The sequence below is a fragment of the Numenius arquata genome, chromosome 11 (assembly GCF_964106895.1).
Source record: "Numenius arquata chromosome 11, bNumArq3.hap1.1, whole genome shotgun sequence".
Taxonomy (NCBI): Eukaryota; Metazoa; Chordata; class Aves; order Charadriiformes; family Scolopacidae; genus Numenius; species Numenius arquata.
This window is the reverse complement of record NC_133586.1, coordinates 37,743,143-37,762,677: the sequence shown is the minus strand read 5'-3', so window position 1 is coordinate 37,762,677 and position 19,535 is coordinate 37,743,143. Positions and strand designations below refer to the sequence as shown.

The 19,535-nt window shown below is 42.6% G+C and overlaps 1 protein-coding gene across 1 annotated transcript; it reads right to left on the bottom strand.

Moving 5' to 3' along the window:
- Positions 1-1,105: 1,105 nt before the first annotated feature.
- GEMIN5 (gem nuclear organelle associated protein 5) lies at positions 1,106-19,516 on the bottom strand. Its single transcript, XM_074155491.1, has 28 exons — positions 19,300-19,516; positions 18,903-19,057; positions 17,313-17,494; positions 16,423-16,574; positions 16,074-16,202; positions 15,747-15,879; positions 15,294-15,453; positions 14,785-14,997; positions 14,067-14,152; positions 13,538-13,632; positions 13,199-13,335; positions 11,932-12,005; positions 11,339-11,520; positions 11,098-11,237; positions 10,467-10,638; positions 9,983-10,210; positions 9,346-9,459; positions 8,737-8,865; positions 8,064-8,159; positions 7,631-7,768; positions 6,936-7,083; positions 6,702-6,821; positions 5,844-6,054; positions 4,964-5,221; positions 4,142-4,304; positions 2,927-3,503; positions 2,390-2,486; positions 1,106-1,735 (listed from the first exon to the last, which is right to left on the bottom strand). Exons 1-28 carry the CDS (start codon positions 19,445-19,447, stop codon positions 1,580-1,582), a joined length of 4,593 nt encoding a protein of 1,530 aa, XP_074011592.1. The 5' UTR covers positions 19,448-19,516; the 3' UTR covers positions 1,106-1,579.
- Between the last annotated feature and the right edge of the window lie 19 nt (positions 19,517-19,535).

Genomic DNA, 19,535 nt, shown 5'->3' with positions numbered 1-19,535 from the left:
AGACTTTGGAATCTGAATTTGAGCAATACATGCTCAAAGGGAAGATGCTCACGTTTCTTCTTTTATTGTTGATATACTACTGGGGTAGTTCTTAGTAAAATCTGCTTTTGAGCTTATTGTACAGTAGCTGATGAAAGTTGAGCTTAAAATCTCTTTGGGAGACTTGTATTCTCTTTCTGCTTGATTCATCACATTAAGTGAGTACCTGTCCTGTGTGAAGTTCTCCTGCTTCATCTAAACTCTAGACGTTCTAAAGTACAGAAGGGCTGTTTGGTTAAGCATTAGCTCCCCCTCCTGGTTTCAAGCACTTTGTACAAAATTCAGCAAGTTCAACTTCATGGCAACAGTTTACCAGGTTAACACCTCTACAGAAGAATATTCTTTCACCTCCTGCTCAAGTTGTTCTGATGCTTCACTTACCTTGGAGCAGGAAGTTTATATCCTGCCAAGTCTGCATTTTGGCTGAAAGAATCTGAAACAGCTCCTAATCTAAAAGCATCCATGCTTCCTACTTTTTATTCTTAAAACAATAATCATTGTACTTACCAACTTTGTAAATTCATGACTCCCCCTATCCGAACATGAAGTTTTCTGCTGCATTTAAGAATGTGCTTCTAGAAATTACTAAGACAGATAGCTGTTATGTTCACTAAGACTTTTGAGCCTTGTTCTTTTCTTATGAAGAGTTAATTTTTCTGTCATGACAGGGAAAACCTTTAGGTTAAGGTGTAAGACTCATCAAAATATTGCATGTTTAAGTCTCCAGAATCTAGGATTGCTTTTGGCATTTCTAGAAAAGCAGCTCAAATTTACCATCACTAGCAAAAAGCAGTTTGTTCAGCCACAGATACTGCCAAAAGCAGGGACTGTCACTTTTCTTGGTCTGAAGAAATCCCTTGTCTCTTGCTAATCGTGCTGGAATCCCTTTTATGTTGTACAGGTGGCTTCACCATGCAAAGCTCAGTCATAGTACACACGTTTTATCTACCAAGTTTGATTGATGTAGTATCTTTTAACAAAAAAAAAAAAACCAAAACCAGGCTTATTTTTAATGCATTTACCCTTGATTGGTACTGGTTTATATCCATCAAATCAAATGCCAGTTCATGGTGGCAGAAGACTTTATTTAAAGGAGGGAAAAGAAACTCACAATGCTTTTAAGAACAATACAGGATTAAGGATCAGTTTGCTTACAGAAACCATTGTTTTTCCTGAGGGCAGCTGCTGTTCCTCTGCTGAAAGACTGACAGAGCTGCTCAAAACTGCTTGTCTTATATGTAAATTCTGAGAGCTTTCACTGGCATAACTTCCAACAAATAATAAAAAAAAAAACGATACAAAAATCCTGTATACAGTTCGAGGCCACAACCTACTGCTTTTCAATTTTCTAGTGCATGTCCTTTAGTAGTGGTAGTTGATGCCCATGAGTAAGTCTGTACATAAACCTGATTTTTTCTAATTTTATCCAAAATGGTAGTCTTCAATAACCATGGCCATCCAAACATCACTTGAAGAAAGAACAGCCTTGGTGTTACATAGCTGTAGGCAGCTCAAGGGGAAACAATTTGGTCTCAAAATGTCATGTCAAGAACCTCCTGCCAGCCTTTTTGTAAATACTAGCGCTGCCGTGTTTCCTAAGGAGATCCAATGCCTGTTCGTGTAGATCAGGAGGGCACTGGGATCCAGTGTGGAGGAGCACAAGGCAGCACTCCAGCACGTCGGGGAACGGGAAGACCTGCAAAAAAAGGAACACGAGGTAATGTCTACTCTCATTTATAATTGTTCAGCTACAACCTATTCAGGCAGCCAGCTCTCTAAAGACACTGCTTTACAGTATCTTTGGAACAGACAATCATGAGTCAGATGCATTGTTATCCCTTCTTCCAGTGCGTTGGCTCACATTTAACCAAGTTTGCCCCATCTTGTACAACCACCATGATTACCTTTAGTTACATTATAGGCTGGAGAACAGAGGGGATGAGATACGCTAGGAAACATCGTTTTCAAACATGTGATGTGTAGTTTCTACAGTTCCTAATCTATAAAGGTAATTTTATACCTTAAATTCCTGATTTCACTGTTTATCAGAACTGGTTTTGTAATTGTAAGTAGCAAAGGGTTACTTTTAAAATGCATGGGAGACGTTCATACAGAGTATCCCATTGAGTTCTCCCATGCTTTACCTACACTTTCCCACTGCACGGAGAAGTTATGCCTGAAACAAAAATATCCCCCTGACACCATGTGCCAGTTCTCTCTCAAAACTGCCACAGGATCACCAAGAAGTCACTGTTCCTTACTTTCTGTATGAAAGGGACTCTGTGATGAGGCTGCCCTTACAAAAAGACACTCTTTTTTCAGAACCGCAATGCCCCTTCTGAAAACTTACCTTTAAATTGTCTGGAAATTCTGCTAGTTTCTGCTTCGCTTTTACAAGCTGCTTCGTTAGCTCAGGGAGCGTAATTGGTTCCTTTACTTCATCTTTACTGTCAAGAAAAGAGCAGGTGTCATGAGTAACCGTTTTGCTTAAGTGACTGCATGGGCTCCCTCCTGTACAGGGAGCACAGGAGAGAGTTGGGCAAGTGTTAACAAGCTCTTGCTCGTTCTTGCCAAAAGCCCAAATAATTGTTCAACAAAGAGACAGAGCTCTTAGATCAAGCTTGTCCTTTTCATTATCCTCCCCTTTTCAAGCTGCCCTGTTTATTCACTGTACCACCCCCCTGTGTATCAGGAAGTTATTCAGCTGTAGTAAGTTTATGCACATGGTAGTTCAGCCCCAGGGAAACACAAGGCTTTTGAGCTGTATGTTGAAGTGTCCCTGGGTGATAAGCTTGAGACTAGAGGCAAAAATCAAGAAATTTGCTGCACAAACACACACAAAAAAAGCAATGCTTTTCAATCCATTCCCTTGTGTTCTGAAGCTTACCCATTCATCTGGTTGCTGTCAGAGCATGGTTTGTCTGATTCAGTCTCTGAATTCTGCTGCAGGCTGCTTTCCTGGGCGCTTCCATTTGTGTTTTCCTGGAGATTGTTCCTCTGCTGCTGATGCTGGCGGATCATATCTGCTAAAATCTGCTGGACCTCAGCTATATCTCTCTGGGTGTTCTGTAGAGCAGCAATCTCTGCTGAAAGCAGCACTTTGCAACCATTCAGTTTTGACTGACTGTCTACCGCATCGACCGAGCTAGTTCTTGAGTCACTTTCTGTCTCACACCTACGAGCTTCATTTGTATTGCAGAGGTTTTCATCTGTCTCAACTGCAGTTTGATCAGGAGTTTCTTCAGAGGAAGACTGACCTGAAATGTAACTCTTCTCCAGAGCTGTCTGCTCACTGGGATGCAGCACCGGATCCACAACAGCCTTTTGCAAGCTGAGGGAGTCTGTGGGTGGATTCCACCACAGGTCATACAACAGTCCGTAAGCCACAAAGCTCTCTAAACTTCTGCAAGCGTCCATGCTCTGAGAATTTGTGCCGTCCAGTTTGTGTCTCAGGTTATCACAGCCTAATGATGAAAAAAAAAGGATTACAAATAGTTCATAGAGATTTCCAAAGAAAAAGACCAGATCTGGTAAATGAAAGGCTACCCTGGAGACCCAAACCAGAGATTTTCTGAGATGCTGGGCCGTGGTGCAGAAAGCAGAAAAGCAAAGGCAGACATCTTTGGCATCTTTTTAAACACAATACTCTGTCCTAGCCAGCATGAGACTGCATCTTACTCATCAGCTACAGCAAACTTCCTTGGTCCTGAGCAGCACATCAAGATATTCACATGATCAAGAGCTGCAAAATAAAAGCACTGCGTACTCTGCAGAGAATGAAGGGAAGGGCCGGTTGGAGTTACTTGGAACTATGAGATGAACACAGCTTTCCAATGGCCCCATCTCCTTATAGAACAGTGTTTGCTCAGGTTCTTACGTCGTCCACACCAGCTGATGCTGCTGACCTTCCTTACAGTCAGGAATTTTGATCGCCCAACGGCCCTTGCACTAGCAAAATTCCACAGTTTTCCACATATATATAGATATGTCTTGCTTCTTCCAAACATCATTATGCGTAGTAATACTAATTGCTACACAGCTGTGATTACAAGGAAGGTGCCCCCATCTTTTTGTGCCAGGAGATACCCAAGAAGAGACTTACCTTCAGGAAGGATGATACTACAAGTCTCTTGCATCAGCGTGAAATTACCAGCATCGTAACTGCGGGTCACAGCTCCAAGAATACTTTTCACTGCCTCATCCCAGGTAGCAGTCTGATAGCTCAGGGCTGCAAGGGTCAGGTCATGGGAGATGTGGAAAAGCACCTACAGGTAGTGCCAGAGAACACAAGTTTTATTCCAACATATGAATTACTCACATCTTATGATCACTGTGGAGATCCCAGAAGCACGTGACTTCACCAAAAGCTATTTTAAAGACAGAGCAATTTACACAGTCTCCTTCGTGCAGGAGATGGAGCACTTTTACATTACTTGTAACTGTAAAATCAGCAGCTGTGCACGTGTGTGGCTCACTAAACAGATGAGAAGCAGGAGCACACCAAAGGGCAGTGACTCACTGCGCTCAGAGAGAAGAGCTGCAGGATCACCTGTCTACGAACACACCTTCTGAGCTCCACAATATTTTTACAAGCAGCCCTGCCTCTCGTAACTGTTCCACACAAACCCTTGAGATCACTGCAGAGACTACTCAGCTGTGCCAGTCACTCTCACCCAGCACCTTTCCGTGATCTCAGTGCTCATCACTGGCACCGTATATTGCCTCTTACCCTGTGCATAAACAAATGCAGAAACAAACTGGTGGCTACACAAGTGGTCCCAGCTCCCAGACTATAACCTCATCCTGCAGCTGGGTGCAGACACCAGTCCTTTGGGAACGGCTGGCACAACACCACAAAGTGCTTGCATTTTACTGTGTATGCCATAGTAAGATGTAGTGCATACACAGATCTAAATCCATTTACCTGCTTTGGGTGCGCGTTGCTGGTAGAAGGAGGATGCTCAATATTGCGCAGCTGCTCCCGTGCACGTGTGGCTTGTTCAGTGGTGTCCATGCCCAATTCTTTCTGCCACACTTGTATCACCATGTCAAAAAATGATGCCTCTCTGTTCAGCTCCCAGCTGTGATAACAGGGAGGCACGGGGCTCTTTCGGTCACAGGGATTTCTTTCACTAAGGCACTTGCAAAGCAGTTCATTAAGGCAGAAAACAAGTCTTTGTCCCTTTAATAAGAAAAAAAAAAAAAAGCACTGGAGCTGCTTCTGTAAGAAAAACAATCCCTTACTGACCACAGCAGGTAGACAAATTTAAGAACGTCATGGCTAGTAGCAGCTTGCTGGTGATAGAATGTTTCACAGCTGCAGCTACCGAAGAACAATGCTGATACAGACTCTCAGGTCAGAAGGAAACCTCGAACAAGCTAAGCCAGCCGCCTGCTGCTCACTCAGTCCACGTGAAAATGAATTTCTGGATTAAGCCTGCAGCAGATGGACTTACAGTTAACTCATTTGTTCCTTTAACATAAACAGTGAACAATATCCTTCACTTCTTTCTTCTTATGATCAGTATTACATACTTAAAAAAAAAAAAAATCCCACTTTTCTCAACTACCTGTAATATAACTAACAAGCACAGAGCCTACGTGCCTCCCCACCAGAGGCCCTTTCCCTCTGCAAAGGCACATTCTTTTTCATAGGGTCATTGCAATAAACTTCTAGAACAGTATTTTGAGGCAAAAACAGCTCAAAGGTCTACCTGTGGACTGTTAACATAGGGGAAGTGGTGCAAAGCTGATCTGGAGAAAGACAACACTAAAGAAAGCAGAAAGGAAATGACCAGACTCACAAATAAAGTTTTATGTTGCTGAAGGACTTCCTGAGCTCCCACCCAGTTCCTGGACAACAGCAGGTCTTGGGCACATCTGAAAGACAAACTTGCTGACAACTCCTCCTCTCCAGATATCAGTGCAAGCTCCGCAGCAGTTTTAAGGGATGTCACATCCCCCTTTTTTGCCAACACCTTAACCGCATCATAGGGTGAGGAAGCCCCCAAATAACTGAAAAGAGATAAAAAGCAAATTGACTTGATTAGTACTAAAATACCATTTTCAAATTGTAATGCAACACAATAGCACAAAGATACAATTGAAGATAAACCTGTATTTTCCACAAGTTCTCAGTTTCATCTGAATCCTTTCATCAACATGAACACCCTCAAAAATGCCAGAACTGCAATGAGCATCAAGCAAAGGACACTATTCCATCCAAAATATTTCAAGTAATTTTGGCAGTCACAAATTTGAAACACTCTAGTTGGAGAAGGATAACCCAGTAATTAGGATATTAGCTAAGGCCTCAAGAAACTCAGGATGAACAGCTGCACTGCACATTTCCAGTGGAAAGGTTGGAAACATCAGAGAGTCTTTTTGTACATATCCTCATCTTAGTCCTGCTAGACTAGTTTTCAAATACTTCCAGTAACGTCTATGGAAAGAGATGGCTCTACTGTGGTACGGCATTTGGACCTTCTGCTCTGAACTACTCTCTGGAGCTTGTAGAGGGAGCCTGGAGATTGGGCTCAGAATGCGCCTTAGACAAGTAATGACCAGACAGACCAGTTAACAGATTTCAGCTGCTACAAAACAAAGAACCGTCTTTGTTTCAGGCATGGAACCAATTCTGTCTTCTTCCCAGTAACACTCACCATTTGGCGGCCATGGAATAATGACCGTCTTTCTCTAACAGAGCTGCCCAACTGGTGTAGAGATCCCTCAGAATTGGATCTTCTGGACGTAACCTGGCCTTAGCAATTACAATTGCTTCCCTAATGCGAAACCAGACAGAAAAGTTAATTGACCGTGTACAAAAAGTGAACCAGAATGTCCAATCTATACCACTAGAAAACAAGAGCAAATCCTAAACGTAAATATACAGCAACCTGTAAAAATGGTTCACTTTCAGGAGCTCGACAGCCTCATACACTTTATGAATGGACAGGAGATGGGAGGCAGCCTTCACATACTGCTCCTGAAAACACAGCTGCTTTGCAAAGGCTTCTACTGTCCAAACCCAGGCCTGGTATCCAACTGCAAAAGAGAAAGCAAAAGAGAGGCAAAGTTTTAAAACTGGAAGAATTCCTGTGGGATGACATCATCACTGGTTTCTTCAACATGTGTTTCTCTGCCCCAGATTAGTTTCTTGTTTCTTAACAATGCTAATATAAAAATCATTGAGGTAATGAAACAGGGCAAAGCTAGAACTTGAACATGACTGTAGGACTTCACTATCTGTAAAATAACTTAAAAGCATATTTAAGCCAACAGCACGCCAAAAGGACTGCTGCACATTATAAAGTACCAACTTAGTGCTTGGAAGGACGGGCCTGCTCCTTCAAGAAGTCCCAGAGGAAACCACTCTGTTTCTGGCTGTCCCAACCTAAGGGTACTTGTGGAAACATCCAGGTCTTTGTCATAAATAGGATATATTTTGTGTTCAATTTTTGTTATCAGACAGTCAAAGAAGCAACTTCATTCCAGTCTGGAACAATCATGAGTTTCCAACCCAGAAAAATCAGAACGAGGCCACCCTTGGCAGCTAATTCCATCTGCTTGTGTGTTACCAGCACAAACATACCCATGGGCGACATTGCTACCAGCTGGTCTGTGAGCTCTCCCCTCTCAGCAGCTGCCTGGAGGACACCCTTCATATCTCCTTTCCACAACATGAGCTGCTGAAAGAGCTCTGGATGCCCGTTCTCCAAGTGATGTTTTCCTGTTGGAAGCAAACACATTTTCCTATCAGCATGAGTGCAGTAGCATTATTTGCCGTAGTAAACTAACTTGGCAAAAGTGAGATTATTCAAGGTTAAGGTATTGCAAATTTGCATCTGGAAGATGTAAAAACGATTAGGGAAGAATGTCTTTTCTTTTCACACAGACCTGCATTCTTAATCTTACACTTTAATCCACAGCAAAGAAAATTCAAGCATTTTTCCCGATTTGTTTTCTCCTTGGATGTAACAGTTACAATGAACATATTGTTAAAGTGGATTCATTATTCCGCTTACCTTCCACATCAATCATCTTGTGCAGAGAAGCCCTGTCCATGAACAGCCCCAAGTGGACGCGATCCTTGAGGTCAGGGGACACATCTTCATTATTATCTACACCACATAAAAAGAATGAATATTTCAGATTTGGTACCATGCTGGGAACTGCCACGTCACTGTACCACTCCATTGCACTCAACCGCTGGCAAATACTTAAATCTTCTAGTTTCTTTCCTGTATAGCAGATTTAACAATTTGCAGATGCACCCATAAAACTTACATCGAAGTTGGATTAAAAGGATCACGTTTGTGCAGAACATTCAGTCTAAATCAAGCATATCACCTTCCTTTGCATTCTCTAAGGAACAAGACTTTGAGAATACAAACATCTTCCTCCTGTTTTTTTTCTCCTGCCCATATTATACTTCTGGAGGTGAAAAACACTTCGCACGTAGGCAGACAATTCTACCCTATCTCCACAACACCTGTCTCAAAACCTGTCTGGAGTGGCTACAGAGTGCTGAGACACTGCAAGAGGAGTAAGGTAAGAGATCACAACTAGTCAAACACTTTGATAAAGGTAAGGATTTTAAAAAAATAATGCTCAGTGATCAAAGTCAAGTCCTTGGACACATGCTTCTGAATACTTTAGAGCACCTCCCCTCTAAGTATTTTAGCTTTAGACTGATACCTTTGGTTTTCAGACACGTAGCCAGCCTCAAACAGTCCTGATGCAATTCATCTTTTGATCTGTGATCCATAAATGTGCTGAAAGGGAGAATAGAACGAGGCTTCCTCTTCTTCAGAGAGGCATCGGGAGCTGAAAAATCAAGACAGATTTTAGCTGCTGCTGCACAGTTCCAAGAGTCTCCTACAGCAGAACTCTCCATCATATTCCAAAAGCCCCTTTTCCTCAAGCAGGAAAACAAAAAACAGATGCTCTAGTGCCACGTGCATCTGTTGTGACAACTCTGACTTTTCAATACTGATCACTTTGCATACTATTCTGCCCATCTTGCCTGGAATGAAACTAGCAACTAAAAGGCAATATCTAAGCCCACATTAAACAACTACTCAATTGACCTGACAAGAAAGGTAAATAAAAGCATTGACCTGACAAGAAAGGTAAATAAAAGCAGCAGAAACTTAAAATGTTTAAGAGACTTTAGAAAGCACGCTTTTCTTTCTCTGGCACTTATTTGGTGTCACATTAGGAAGGGAAACTGCAGCCAAACAGAAGCCTAGAATGAGGAATTCTGCCTTGATGCAGGACTGTTAAAAGTCTCCGAAACATACTAACTTGGTTTCTCTTTAGGTGGATCCTTTCTCACAGGAGTGGCTTTCTGGGTCACAGAAGGCTTTGGCAAGCTGAATGAAGAATAATCGTATGCAGATGAAGATGTATCCTTGGACACTGTCGAGAAAAGTGATAAAAAAGTGATTAAAAAGGAAAAACAATACATAGAAAAGCCCATAGCAGAATATTTGACATATTCACATTCTATTACATTGATTTTGTAATATACAGAGAGCAAGCTTTGCTTTGCCATAGAAATTAGTAGTTTTTTAGGGAAAGGAAATATGAAGAAGACATTACAGAACTGTCAGAAAGCTAAATAAGATTTCAACAGGCACTAACAAAGGTCTACCAGTGATATAAGATTTATCACCAGAAGGTGACACCGATCAAAAATCACACTGTTTCAAGCCAAATACAGTAGTGCTGTTCATTAGGCCAGAATCTTGTTATTTAAAGACAGTTAGTCTTAAACTAGTTTAGAAAATTATGAAAGGCATTCCTGAACTGTATTTCATTCAAGTGGACTACTTCAGTAAAACCATATTATGAGAAAATCTGCATGAAAATATTAAACTTGGTGATGTGCTGAGTGCTGAACAGTCTGGGAACCATTGAACTAAAATGATTTGATTATTACCAGTCACGGAGACTTTATCAGGCAACTCTGCCTCCTGAGCTTCTTTTTCTCCTTCGTGGTCCGACACTCCGTTTTCCTCCAGCAGCATTTCCTTCACGCTCTCATCTCCGTTCATGGCATCACTTAGATCCTGCTTGGCTGGACTCTTTCCCATGGGCTTTTTTTTCTTCTTGGTTTTGACTTTTGGTTGCATACTTCTTTTTTTTTCTAATTCTATACTCTTTTTGCCTGTAGAAGGTTGCAAAAGTTAGCCTGATATTATCTGTAGAGATTTTTAGTTTATTAGCTGTCTGTTTCTCAAGATCAACATTTAGTTTCCAAATACAACTCAATTTAAACCTAGATGCAGTTTATTCCTGAAGAGGTAGCAGGCAGATTTGGAATTCAGCATAAGAACTTATGCTGAATTTCAACGTGGCAACCCTCTTATTTCCCAGCTCCAACATCATCTTCAGGAAATGATCTCCTGTTTGGATATACTTACCCTGAGGAGGCCGTGTATGCTCCTGCTTTGAGATCTGCCATTTGTGAACAGTAAAATCATCTGCTCCTGTATAAACAGAATCTGAATCCACTGGTGACCACTGGACACTCAGTAGCCGGCCCTGGTGTCCTCGGTAGTTGCAGAGTGGCTCCTCCTTCATAACATCCCATACCTTATAAACAAGAAAGAAATCAAATTACTCAGAAAGTCTCATCTTCCCCTAATACTCTGCATTTTTTCTTCATTTATTTGCACTTTTAGGAGCTTCTCTTTTAGGGCGTTTGCACAGGTATTTCAAATACCAACATACAAATGGAGAAAATTCAGGGCTTCATTTGTTTGCAGCGATACATTTGCATAACATCTTTCTTTTTTTAAGGATCCAAAAGTACCAATATTAAAATTATAACGTCTAGACTTACAAATCAACTCGTAAATTGCAAAAACATAGGCATGCCTGCGTATCAGGTATCTAGAACCAGGAGATGGTTACCAAGGGTAAATAAGCAGCACTTCAGCAGTTCATCTCACAAAAGCAGCTTTGCTGTTTACTCAGCTTGGTTCTGAACGATGTAGAATGGATGATTTGAAACTAAAAGACACACATCCCTGTGTGGCCGTGGAGCAATACCTGTGCAGTGCCATCATAGCAAGCAGATACCAATCTTCCCTCATGGTGGGGGCTCCAAGAAAGACTTGTGATTTTAGCCGTGTGCCCAGCCAGAGTTCGAAAAGGCTCTGTTATTGTTAAAGGACCTTCTGAAGTGTTTTCTGAAAGAAAAAAGAAAAGGATCAAGTATGGCCAGCAAGACAAACCATAAGTAAAACAAAACAAGGTGCCAAGAATTGGAATATAATCTGCAAACCATTACCTACAACGCTCTTCAGATTATGCACATAAATAGTGGCGTTGATTGAGCCTGAAGCTATCAAGTAACTCAGGTCTGGCTGGCTCCCATGCTCATGATGCCAACGAATAGCGTTAATCAGTTTATGATGTTGCTGGATAGTGCAGAGCAACTTCAAGTTTGGCGCCTGAAATATTTCAATTGACCTGAAATGCAAGAACCAAAGCGTAAGAATTCCAGTAGGCAGTGAAAATGGAGATTTTTTTTTTTTTTTTTTTTGTTATCCTGCATGAGCAGGAATACAGAACATGAAACAGAGTAACTAAATTAGTTTCTCTTTTCTGGATTCAACTCAAATCCTTGTTTAGTACATCAGCAAAAGTGTGTTTCGACCATAAGTGGATCCTTGAAAAATAATTTAACATAACGATGTGGATTCTTCATGCCAAGAGCAGCTAAACCAAACAACAGCAAGGAACACTGTATTATCACAATTCAAATACATCAACGGTGAAAGAACAGAGACAAACCAGGGCGAGAAAAAGTACTTTGCTTCACTACAGTCGTTCTTATCAAGATGAGCACATAAACCACCTTCACCTACAAGTGAAACATACCCATCTTCATTGCCAAGAGCCAAGAGTTTGCCATCTGGTTTCCAGCTGATCTCTGTACGCGCAGGCAGTTTGTGCTGTAGAGAGAGGACAAAACTATTACCAAAAACTCTTAAATCTCCGTCACATATGTTCAACAGAGCAAGACTGGGAAGTGGGCAGAGTTGCAATTAGTCTGCAAAATGAAAGTCACAAAACGGTCCATTGCTTTTGTAGCAGTGACATAAGCTGGAGCAATGAAGAAATACTGAATGAACTGATGCAAGAACCAGTGATTATTTTTATCAGTTCAGTGAAATGTCTCAAAGGAAGTTTGTCTAGATTCCTGATCTCCTTATGCTCCTTGGAAAGCCCAGACATTGCATGCAATTCTATCATATTTCAAAAGAAATCGAAGTTTGCTTGTAATTATTTCTATTCTTTCCAATTCAGATGAATGCTACTTAAAATTTAAAGTTTAGATGCCTAAAAAAGATCGTTTCACTGCCTGTGACATTAGCCTCTTAACCTCCAGTGAGGCTTCTAGTCAAGGAAGAAGCCAGCTGATAAAAATCAATATAGTTTGAGTGTCTTCAGTTGACTTACACTGACTTAAAGCAACTGAAGATGGAACCCATGTCACCTATTTTGTACTTTCAACTAAGAAATGACTGACCATACTTGAGAAGATGTTATGGTCAGTTACCACCAACCACTCTGCATGAGTTGCAGTGCAAACAGAAACAGACTCCTGCAAAATCATGACTGCCTTTACTGAAAAATTTATTCAAAAAAGAAAAAGTTAACGTTTGAAAGAAGAGAACTGGAGAAGTTGAGGTAGTTAACTGATGCATGCCCACCACGTGATCTAACCGTGACTTTATTCAGGATATCACTTCAAGTGTTTTTAAACTGGAAAGCTCTTTATGAACTAATTATTTTAAACAGCCACACACAGCTTTAAAACCAGACTCTATACTTCAATTTAACTTTTATGGTTAAACAAATTACACAATAGAAAATTAAGTAACTGATGCCAGGAACAGATGTGCCATGTTGACATTGGGAAAAAAAACCACACCCTTTTTCAGAGGCAAACGCATAAACTGTTTAAATAGTTTGAGTCAGTAAGTGTCTCTGAAGTTCATCTGTAGGGACTGCAGGTTTCGAATTTTTTATTTGTTACAGATTCATCATATGATGGCAAAATCAGAAACCTACAACTACAAGGCCATAGAAACTATGACATGGTTAACACAAACACATAAAAAAACCTCAAAATCATACTCACTTTGATTGAATTAGTGTCTCGGATGACTTTGTTGATGTCATTTGCCTCTCCATTAAGCTTCCAGGGGTTGTGTTGAAACACAATACCTTCTCCAGCACAACTATATAAAGTTACAGCAGGCTGTTCACCTTCTCCTTCTATCCAACAGAGGAAAAAAAAAAAAAAGCTAAATATACTATGTTCTTCACCAGTCTTTCCAGAAGCAATCACTCCCACTATAAATCAAAACATTATTTTAAAAGGCTATAAACACTTCAATTGCCTGTGACCCAGAAGCAAGAAATTCTCACAATACAGTCCTGTGAAAGGACCTCTGGTTTCTACCAATAGAAGACTCACCAGAAGACAAAGGAGGAGTTGGAGGCCCCCAGGCTAATGTGTACACAGTCTTCTTGTGGTAGGTACTGGAGATCTGAGGTGGCTTATTCTTAGCGCTGGGTGGGAAGATAAGGAAGCAGGGGCAGCCAGATTTCAGCAAAGGGGAAAAAAAAATAATTAAAAGCAACGTATTTACAGTAGTGAAAACAGACACACTGTGCTGTAACATGCTAAAGCAATGGCTCAGCCAAGCCTTCTTTAACTTCTCCTGTAAGACACTACTAAAAACATAGCAAAACTGTCCTCATAACCTGCACCTGCATATTGCTCTTCGTTCTCTGAACATGTCTTTCTTGCTAAAGTTTTCCTTGACTGGTGCCCTCCCACAGATGATCTCTGGTCATGTAATTTGAGTAAATTACCTTAGAAGCTAATTTAATCCTAGTCTTGTCTAACAGTAAAGATATACCTCAGGTAAGACCACACCACCTACACACGGTAACACACCAGCAGGATCTGACACTAATGAATTTCAAAGTTACTTTCTTACCTGCTGGAGAAGGTGTCAAATATGCCAACTTTTCCATCATCTGTTCCAAAAGCCAAGCAGCCTTCCTTAGTTGGATGCCAGGATAACTGCAAGCAAAATAGAAAGAGACCCACAACGACACAAGCTACAGACACTTTATTTCTAATAAACAAAAGGAAAACATTGAAGCTGATGAGCAAGCACCATCCCTTATACCCACCCTTCCAACTACAGCCACTCGATTTGATCACTCCACTTTAAGTATCAAAGGCTTTCCCCCTACCAGCTATTGTGGGAGAAGATAAAAGGGACTAAAATACTATTTAACATCGACATAATAAAATAGAAATGGAAAACATGGTAGGATGGTGAGAAAACTTTTGGTGTGAACAAGAATAACTCCTGTGTTTTACTGCTGTCAGCAATTTTACCAGGCAGTAGCCTCTCACCAACTGCTGGTCAAACCCAAACTGAATACATCCACGTTGGGTTTTGTGCGTGTCAAACTTCCCAGCAGAGCAAAGGAAACCATCGATGAAGCAAGAAAGGGTCACAAAGGAGGTTTGTTGACAGATTCTAAAATGTATTGTACACCAAAAGAATCGAGTACAAAAGGGAACAACTTGGCTTTATATATTACCAGTTGGGAAAAATTTTCTTCAGAGTGAAAGAAAAATATGGAGTGAAAAAGAGAAGAGACCAGGAAAAAAAAAAAAAAGGTAATCAAAAGCACACTTACTGCTGTAACTTTGGACTTTATGCTTTGCCAGAAGGTTTTAACATCATAAATATTGTTCATGGACAAAGTATTCCACACCCGGATCATGCTGTCTCCAACACCGATGGCAAGACAGCCCGTGTCCACGGGGGAGAAGACAAGACTATACACAAATCCCCCAAGCGAGGGCATGGTCCAGCTACAATCCAGAGTTGACAGGTCCCAGCACTTCACCTGAAGAATATTTAAGGAACAAGGAATGGTTATATGTAGAGTGACTGGTATGACAAAGAAAAACAAAGCATGAGGGAGATGAACAATCAAGGGGTCAAATTCAAGGTTTGACACAGAATGTGATCTGCACTCAGAGGACTACATGTCTCAGACAGGGCTGCAATAGTTGGAATGTTATAAAATGCTGGAATAAACCCACTTTAAGAGAAAATTTGTGGCCCTAAAAGGGGTAGCTGCACTCAGTCAAACTGTACAAGTACAGCTATTTTTATGTTAATTTTATAAATGGTTCTTACATCTCTGTCCATTGAAATGGAAAAAAGGAGCTCTTTGTCATGATGCTTCACAGAACTCAGATTGAACACAATCCGGGAGTGATTTTGTCCTTCTGAAGATCCAAGAAGAGTCCACTTGCGTTTTCCAGATTGGGTCAAATCCCAGAGCAGCAATTCTCCTCTGCAAAATTTAAAGGGTGTACTTCACTGTTTGCTTCAAAATAATAATATAGGCTAAATATAGACTATATTACATGTGCAAGAGTAACACAGCCAGACACACATGTGCCACTACATAGATACACACAAACACCGCCCTACAAATACAAACCATATCCATAGTTAACCACACTGAAAACCGACATGTCACTAATACTCGGAAGGAAAGGGGTTTCCAAGTTTCCCACCCAGTTCTTCCTTAGCTATTAATCTGCAGTTACTGGTGATACCCAGGCTGCCGTGCACCCGACTTACCCAAAAGAGCTGGATACAATTTCTGTGGGACGACCAGAAGGCCAGTGAAGAGTCAGCCAAATGCGCTCTTTAACAGCAGGATCAACGGCTCCACCTCTTCTCTTTGTGGGTGGCAACTTCAAAGTCATTACACCTACAGAACGAAGAGGGATCACCTAGACCTAGTACATCAAAATTCTCTGAGAGATAAAGAAGTTCTGAGAATCTGAAGCTTTAAGTACGCTCCCCATGCTTTAAACTGTCAAAATAGCAAATGAAGGCTGCAGTTAGAGAAGAACTCTTCCACCACACTCTTATTGTTTATCTCACACTATTAATCTCACTTACTTCTGCCTCTAGTACAGCTCCATACTCGTATGGTCTGATCTTTGCTTCCTGAAGCCAGGTAACAACCTTTCTTCGCGGTCGTGTCTTGTGTCAGCTCCCCATTTGGAACTTTGCCCTCCTCAGAAGGAACTACCGAATACCATTGAAATCACGTTATTATGCTTTAAAATTCAAAGCTTTACAAAAATTAACTGAAAATATATTGATTTGTATCAGAACGTACTTTATTGAACTTACCAGTTGCTTTTGCTCAGCTACTTACTGACTTTCTATAAGGAATTCAGTTCTCTAGAAGGATATTTACATGAACTACAAACCACTTCACAAGCTATTAATCACTTCTACGTACCTTGGAGCTCATCTTGCCAAGCAGATAACTTTTCTTCACCCAGCACAGGGCACCAGGCCAGACAATGTATCTCATCGTCATGGCCTCTCAGTCGATGAAGCACTTCTCTTTTCCTGCTGATATCAATTATAACCACCATGCCATCCTTGTAGCTACAAACAAGAGATTTAAATTAATGAAGAAATTCTTGGATCGTTGTGGAATAATACCTGAGTTGATTTCCGAGCTCTCTACCAGGATCACTATCACTGTATTACAGACAGAGAAGCCAAATCACAAGCAGCACTGGGACTCCAGTATAGCACTGGTGTACCTGCAGCTGCCTTTTCACGAAGTGCAACCAGTATATTCGGCTTCAAGAATCACAGCAATTCATTAGTAATACAGCCACAACAGTGGATTTTATACAAGGAAAACCTTTCCCTTTAACACAAAAGCAAATTACCCTCATTCCTTCCCTCTTCTTGGGTTTGTTCTCCTTCAAGAGAACAGTATCATCGAGACTAAAGGGCTTTCATGTTCCTGCTCTGGTCAATACAGTCTTGGGTGTCTAAAGGAGTGGAATTGCAGTGGCTGACAAAGGCCTAGAAAAACTAAAAAACTCTCTTCCGATTAAGTAACCTATAATGAAACAAACACCAGTGAAGTCTAATAAAAAATAAATTTAAAGAATGTTCAGGGATGCAAACCAAACCTGGACCCTCACATTGCTATGGATTTCAATGTCTTTCAGGTCTACCAAATCTAAACATTATTTCTAAATTGCTGTACACCAGAAGCAAAAAACAGCCATCAAAACCTCTGAAAAATAACCTTACAATTTGTAGCAAAAATTCACAATAAGGTTCTTACAGAAGAAGAACGGTAAACAAAACGTAATGAATATTTACCCAATTGCCACCAGGTTTTCATGATGAGGAGAACAAGTGAGACAAAAAATTGTCCGAGGTTCTGGGAAGAACTGCTGGCTGTCACTTCTGTTGTGCCAGTAACAAACAACTACACCTTTTTCATCACCGGATACAATCAGATCTTTCACAAGAGGTGACCAGTGCAACGCTGAGATTGCATTCTGAAGAAAAAGAATTGAATAGATTTAAAGCTGTTTTACCACCACCTAACACAGAATAACAGGCAGAAGATAACCCGTGAGTACTCCCCAGCATCTGCTGGGTTTGCTCGGAAGTGTTTCAGTTCTTCTGGGCTTTAGCACAATTGATATATTGGCCAATACGGTGTCCTGAGTGACAGTAACCGTTCAAACGTACGTTCTCAGTCTGTCCTGTGTGTGACGAGAACTTGCTGAAAGTTATGGGATTGAGTGCACCCTCAGCAAGTTTGCGGACAACACCAAGTAGAGTGCTGCGGTTGACATTCCTGAGGGATGGGATGCCATCCAGAAGGACATGGACAGGCTCGAGAAGTGGGCCTGTGTGGACCTCATGAGGTTCAACAAGGCCAAGTGCAGAGTCCTGCATCTGACCAAGGCAACCCCTGGTATCAATACAGGCTGGGGGATGAAGCGATTGAGAGCAGCCCTGAGGAGAAGAATTTGGGGGTCCTGCTGGATAAAAAGCTGGATATGAGCCGACAATGTGCACCCACAGCCCATAAAGTCAACCGTATCCTGGGGTGCATCAAAAGAAGTGTGGCCAGCAAGTCAAGGCCCCTCTACTCCACTCTGGGGAAGACACCACCTGGAGTCCTGCGTCCAGCTCTGGAGCCCTCAGCACAGGAGAGACCTGCTGGAGTGGGTCCAGAGGAGGATGCAAAAATGATCAGAAGGATGAAGCACCTCTCCTATGAGGACAGGCTGAGAGAGTTGGGGTTTCTCAGCCTGGAGAAGAGAAAGCTCCGGGGAGACCTTATTGCGGCCTTTCAATACTTAAAGGGGGCCTACAGGAAAGATGGGGACAATTTTTCAGCAGGGCCTGTTGTGATAGGACAAGGGGTAATGGCTTTAAACCAAAAGAGGGAAGACTTAGACTAGATATAAGGAAGATTTTTTTTTTACAATGAGGGTGGTGAAGCACTGCAACATATTGCCCAGAGAGGTGGTAGGTGCCCCATCCCTGGAAACATCTGAGGTCAGGTTGGACGGGACTCTGAGCAACCTGATCTGCTCATTGCAGGGGGGTTGGACTAGATGACCTTTAAAGGTGCCTTCCAATCCAAACTATTCTATGATTCTATGAAAAGATTTGAAGTGAGTTGGGTTTAGTGGCAACGCGTACGCGCTGCATCCTCGCTTACCGAGGCTCTGATGGTAACTGACAGCCGACTGAGGTGATGTAACAGCGCTGCAGCCCCAGGACTAGAGCAAAAAGCTGGCCAGAAGCATTCAACGCTTTTAATGTCACCGGGTTTGGAACTCACCTTTGCTGAAGTAACGCCACCCTGGCTTTGTGTGCAAAGCCTACAAAAACCCAGCCCACCCAGCGGTGGTGCAGGCTGTACTCCGCCGCCGGAGTTGCCCCTACCTGGTGCAGGCTGTACTCGGCCACCGGAGCCAGGGACTCCGTGTCCCAAATCTGGATGCTCCCGTCGTCGGAGCTACTGGCGCAGAGGCTGCTCTGCCCCGGGCAGTGACAAAACGCGAACCCCGAGATCCTGTCCGTGTGCCCGATGAGTTCTCCTGCAGCGACAGAAAGAGACGGCGACGGGACCCCGATGAGCGCACGGTACCTTCCCAAACCCACCCCCGCCGTCCCCACCGGGGCTCCCGCTGCCTCCCCGACCCCAGGGACTCCCCTGCCTAAGCGGCTCCCGGCGGAGGGGCGGCCCCACGGGGCCGGTGCGCCCCTATAAAAGGCCGGGGGAGGGAGCGAGGGCCTCCGGCGGGCCCGGGGTCCCTGCAAGAGCGGGTAGTGCCGGTACCGTAAAACGCGGGTGCGCCGCCGCCGACATCCAACAGGGAAATACGGTGCCTCGCCGCGAAGCCGAAGAGGCGGCCATCGCTGCTGGTATCGCTGCAGCGGCTGCTGTACCAGTTGGGCGAGGCGGGCAGCACCCGCACCGCCGCCATCGCCCCGGGCCACTCCTCTCCTCTCCTCCCCACGCTCCCCGCCAAGCCGTCGCGGGCGCTGCCGCCAAGCGCCGCGCACGCCGTCGCA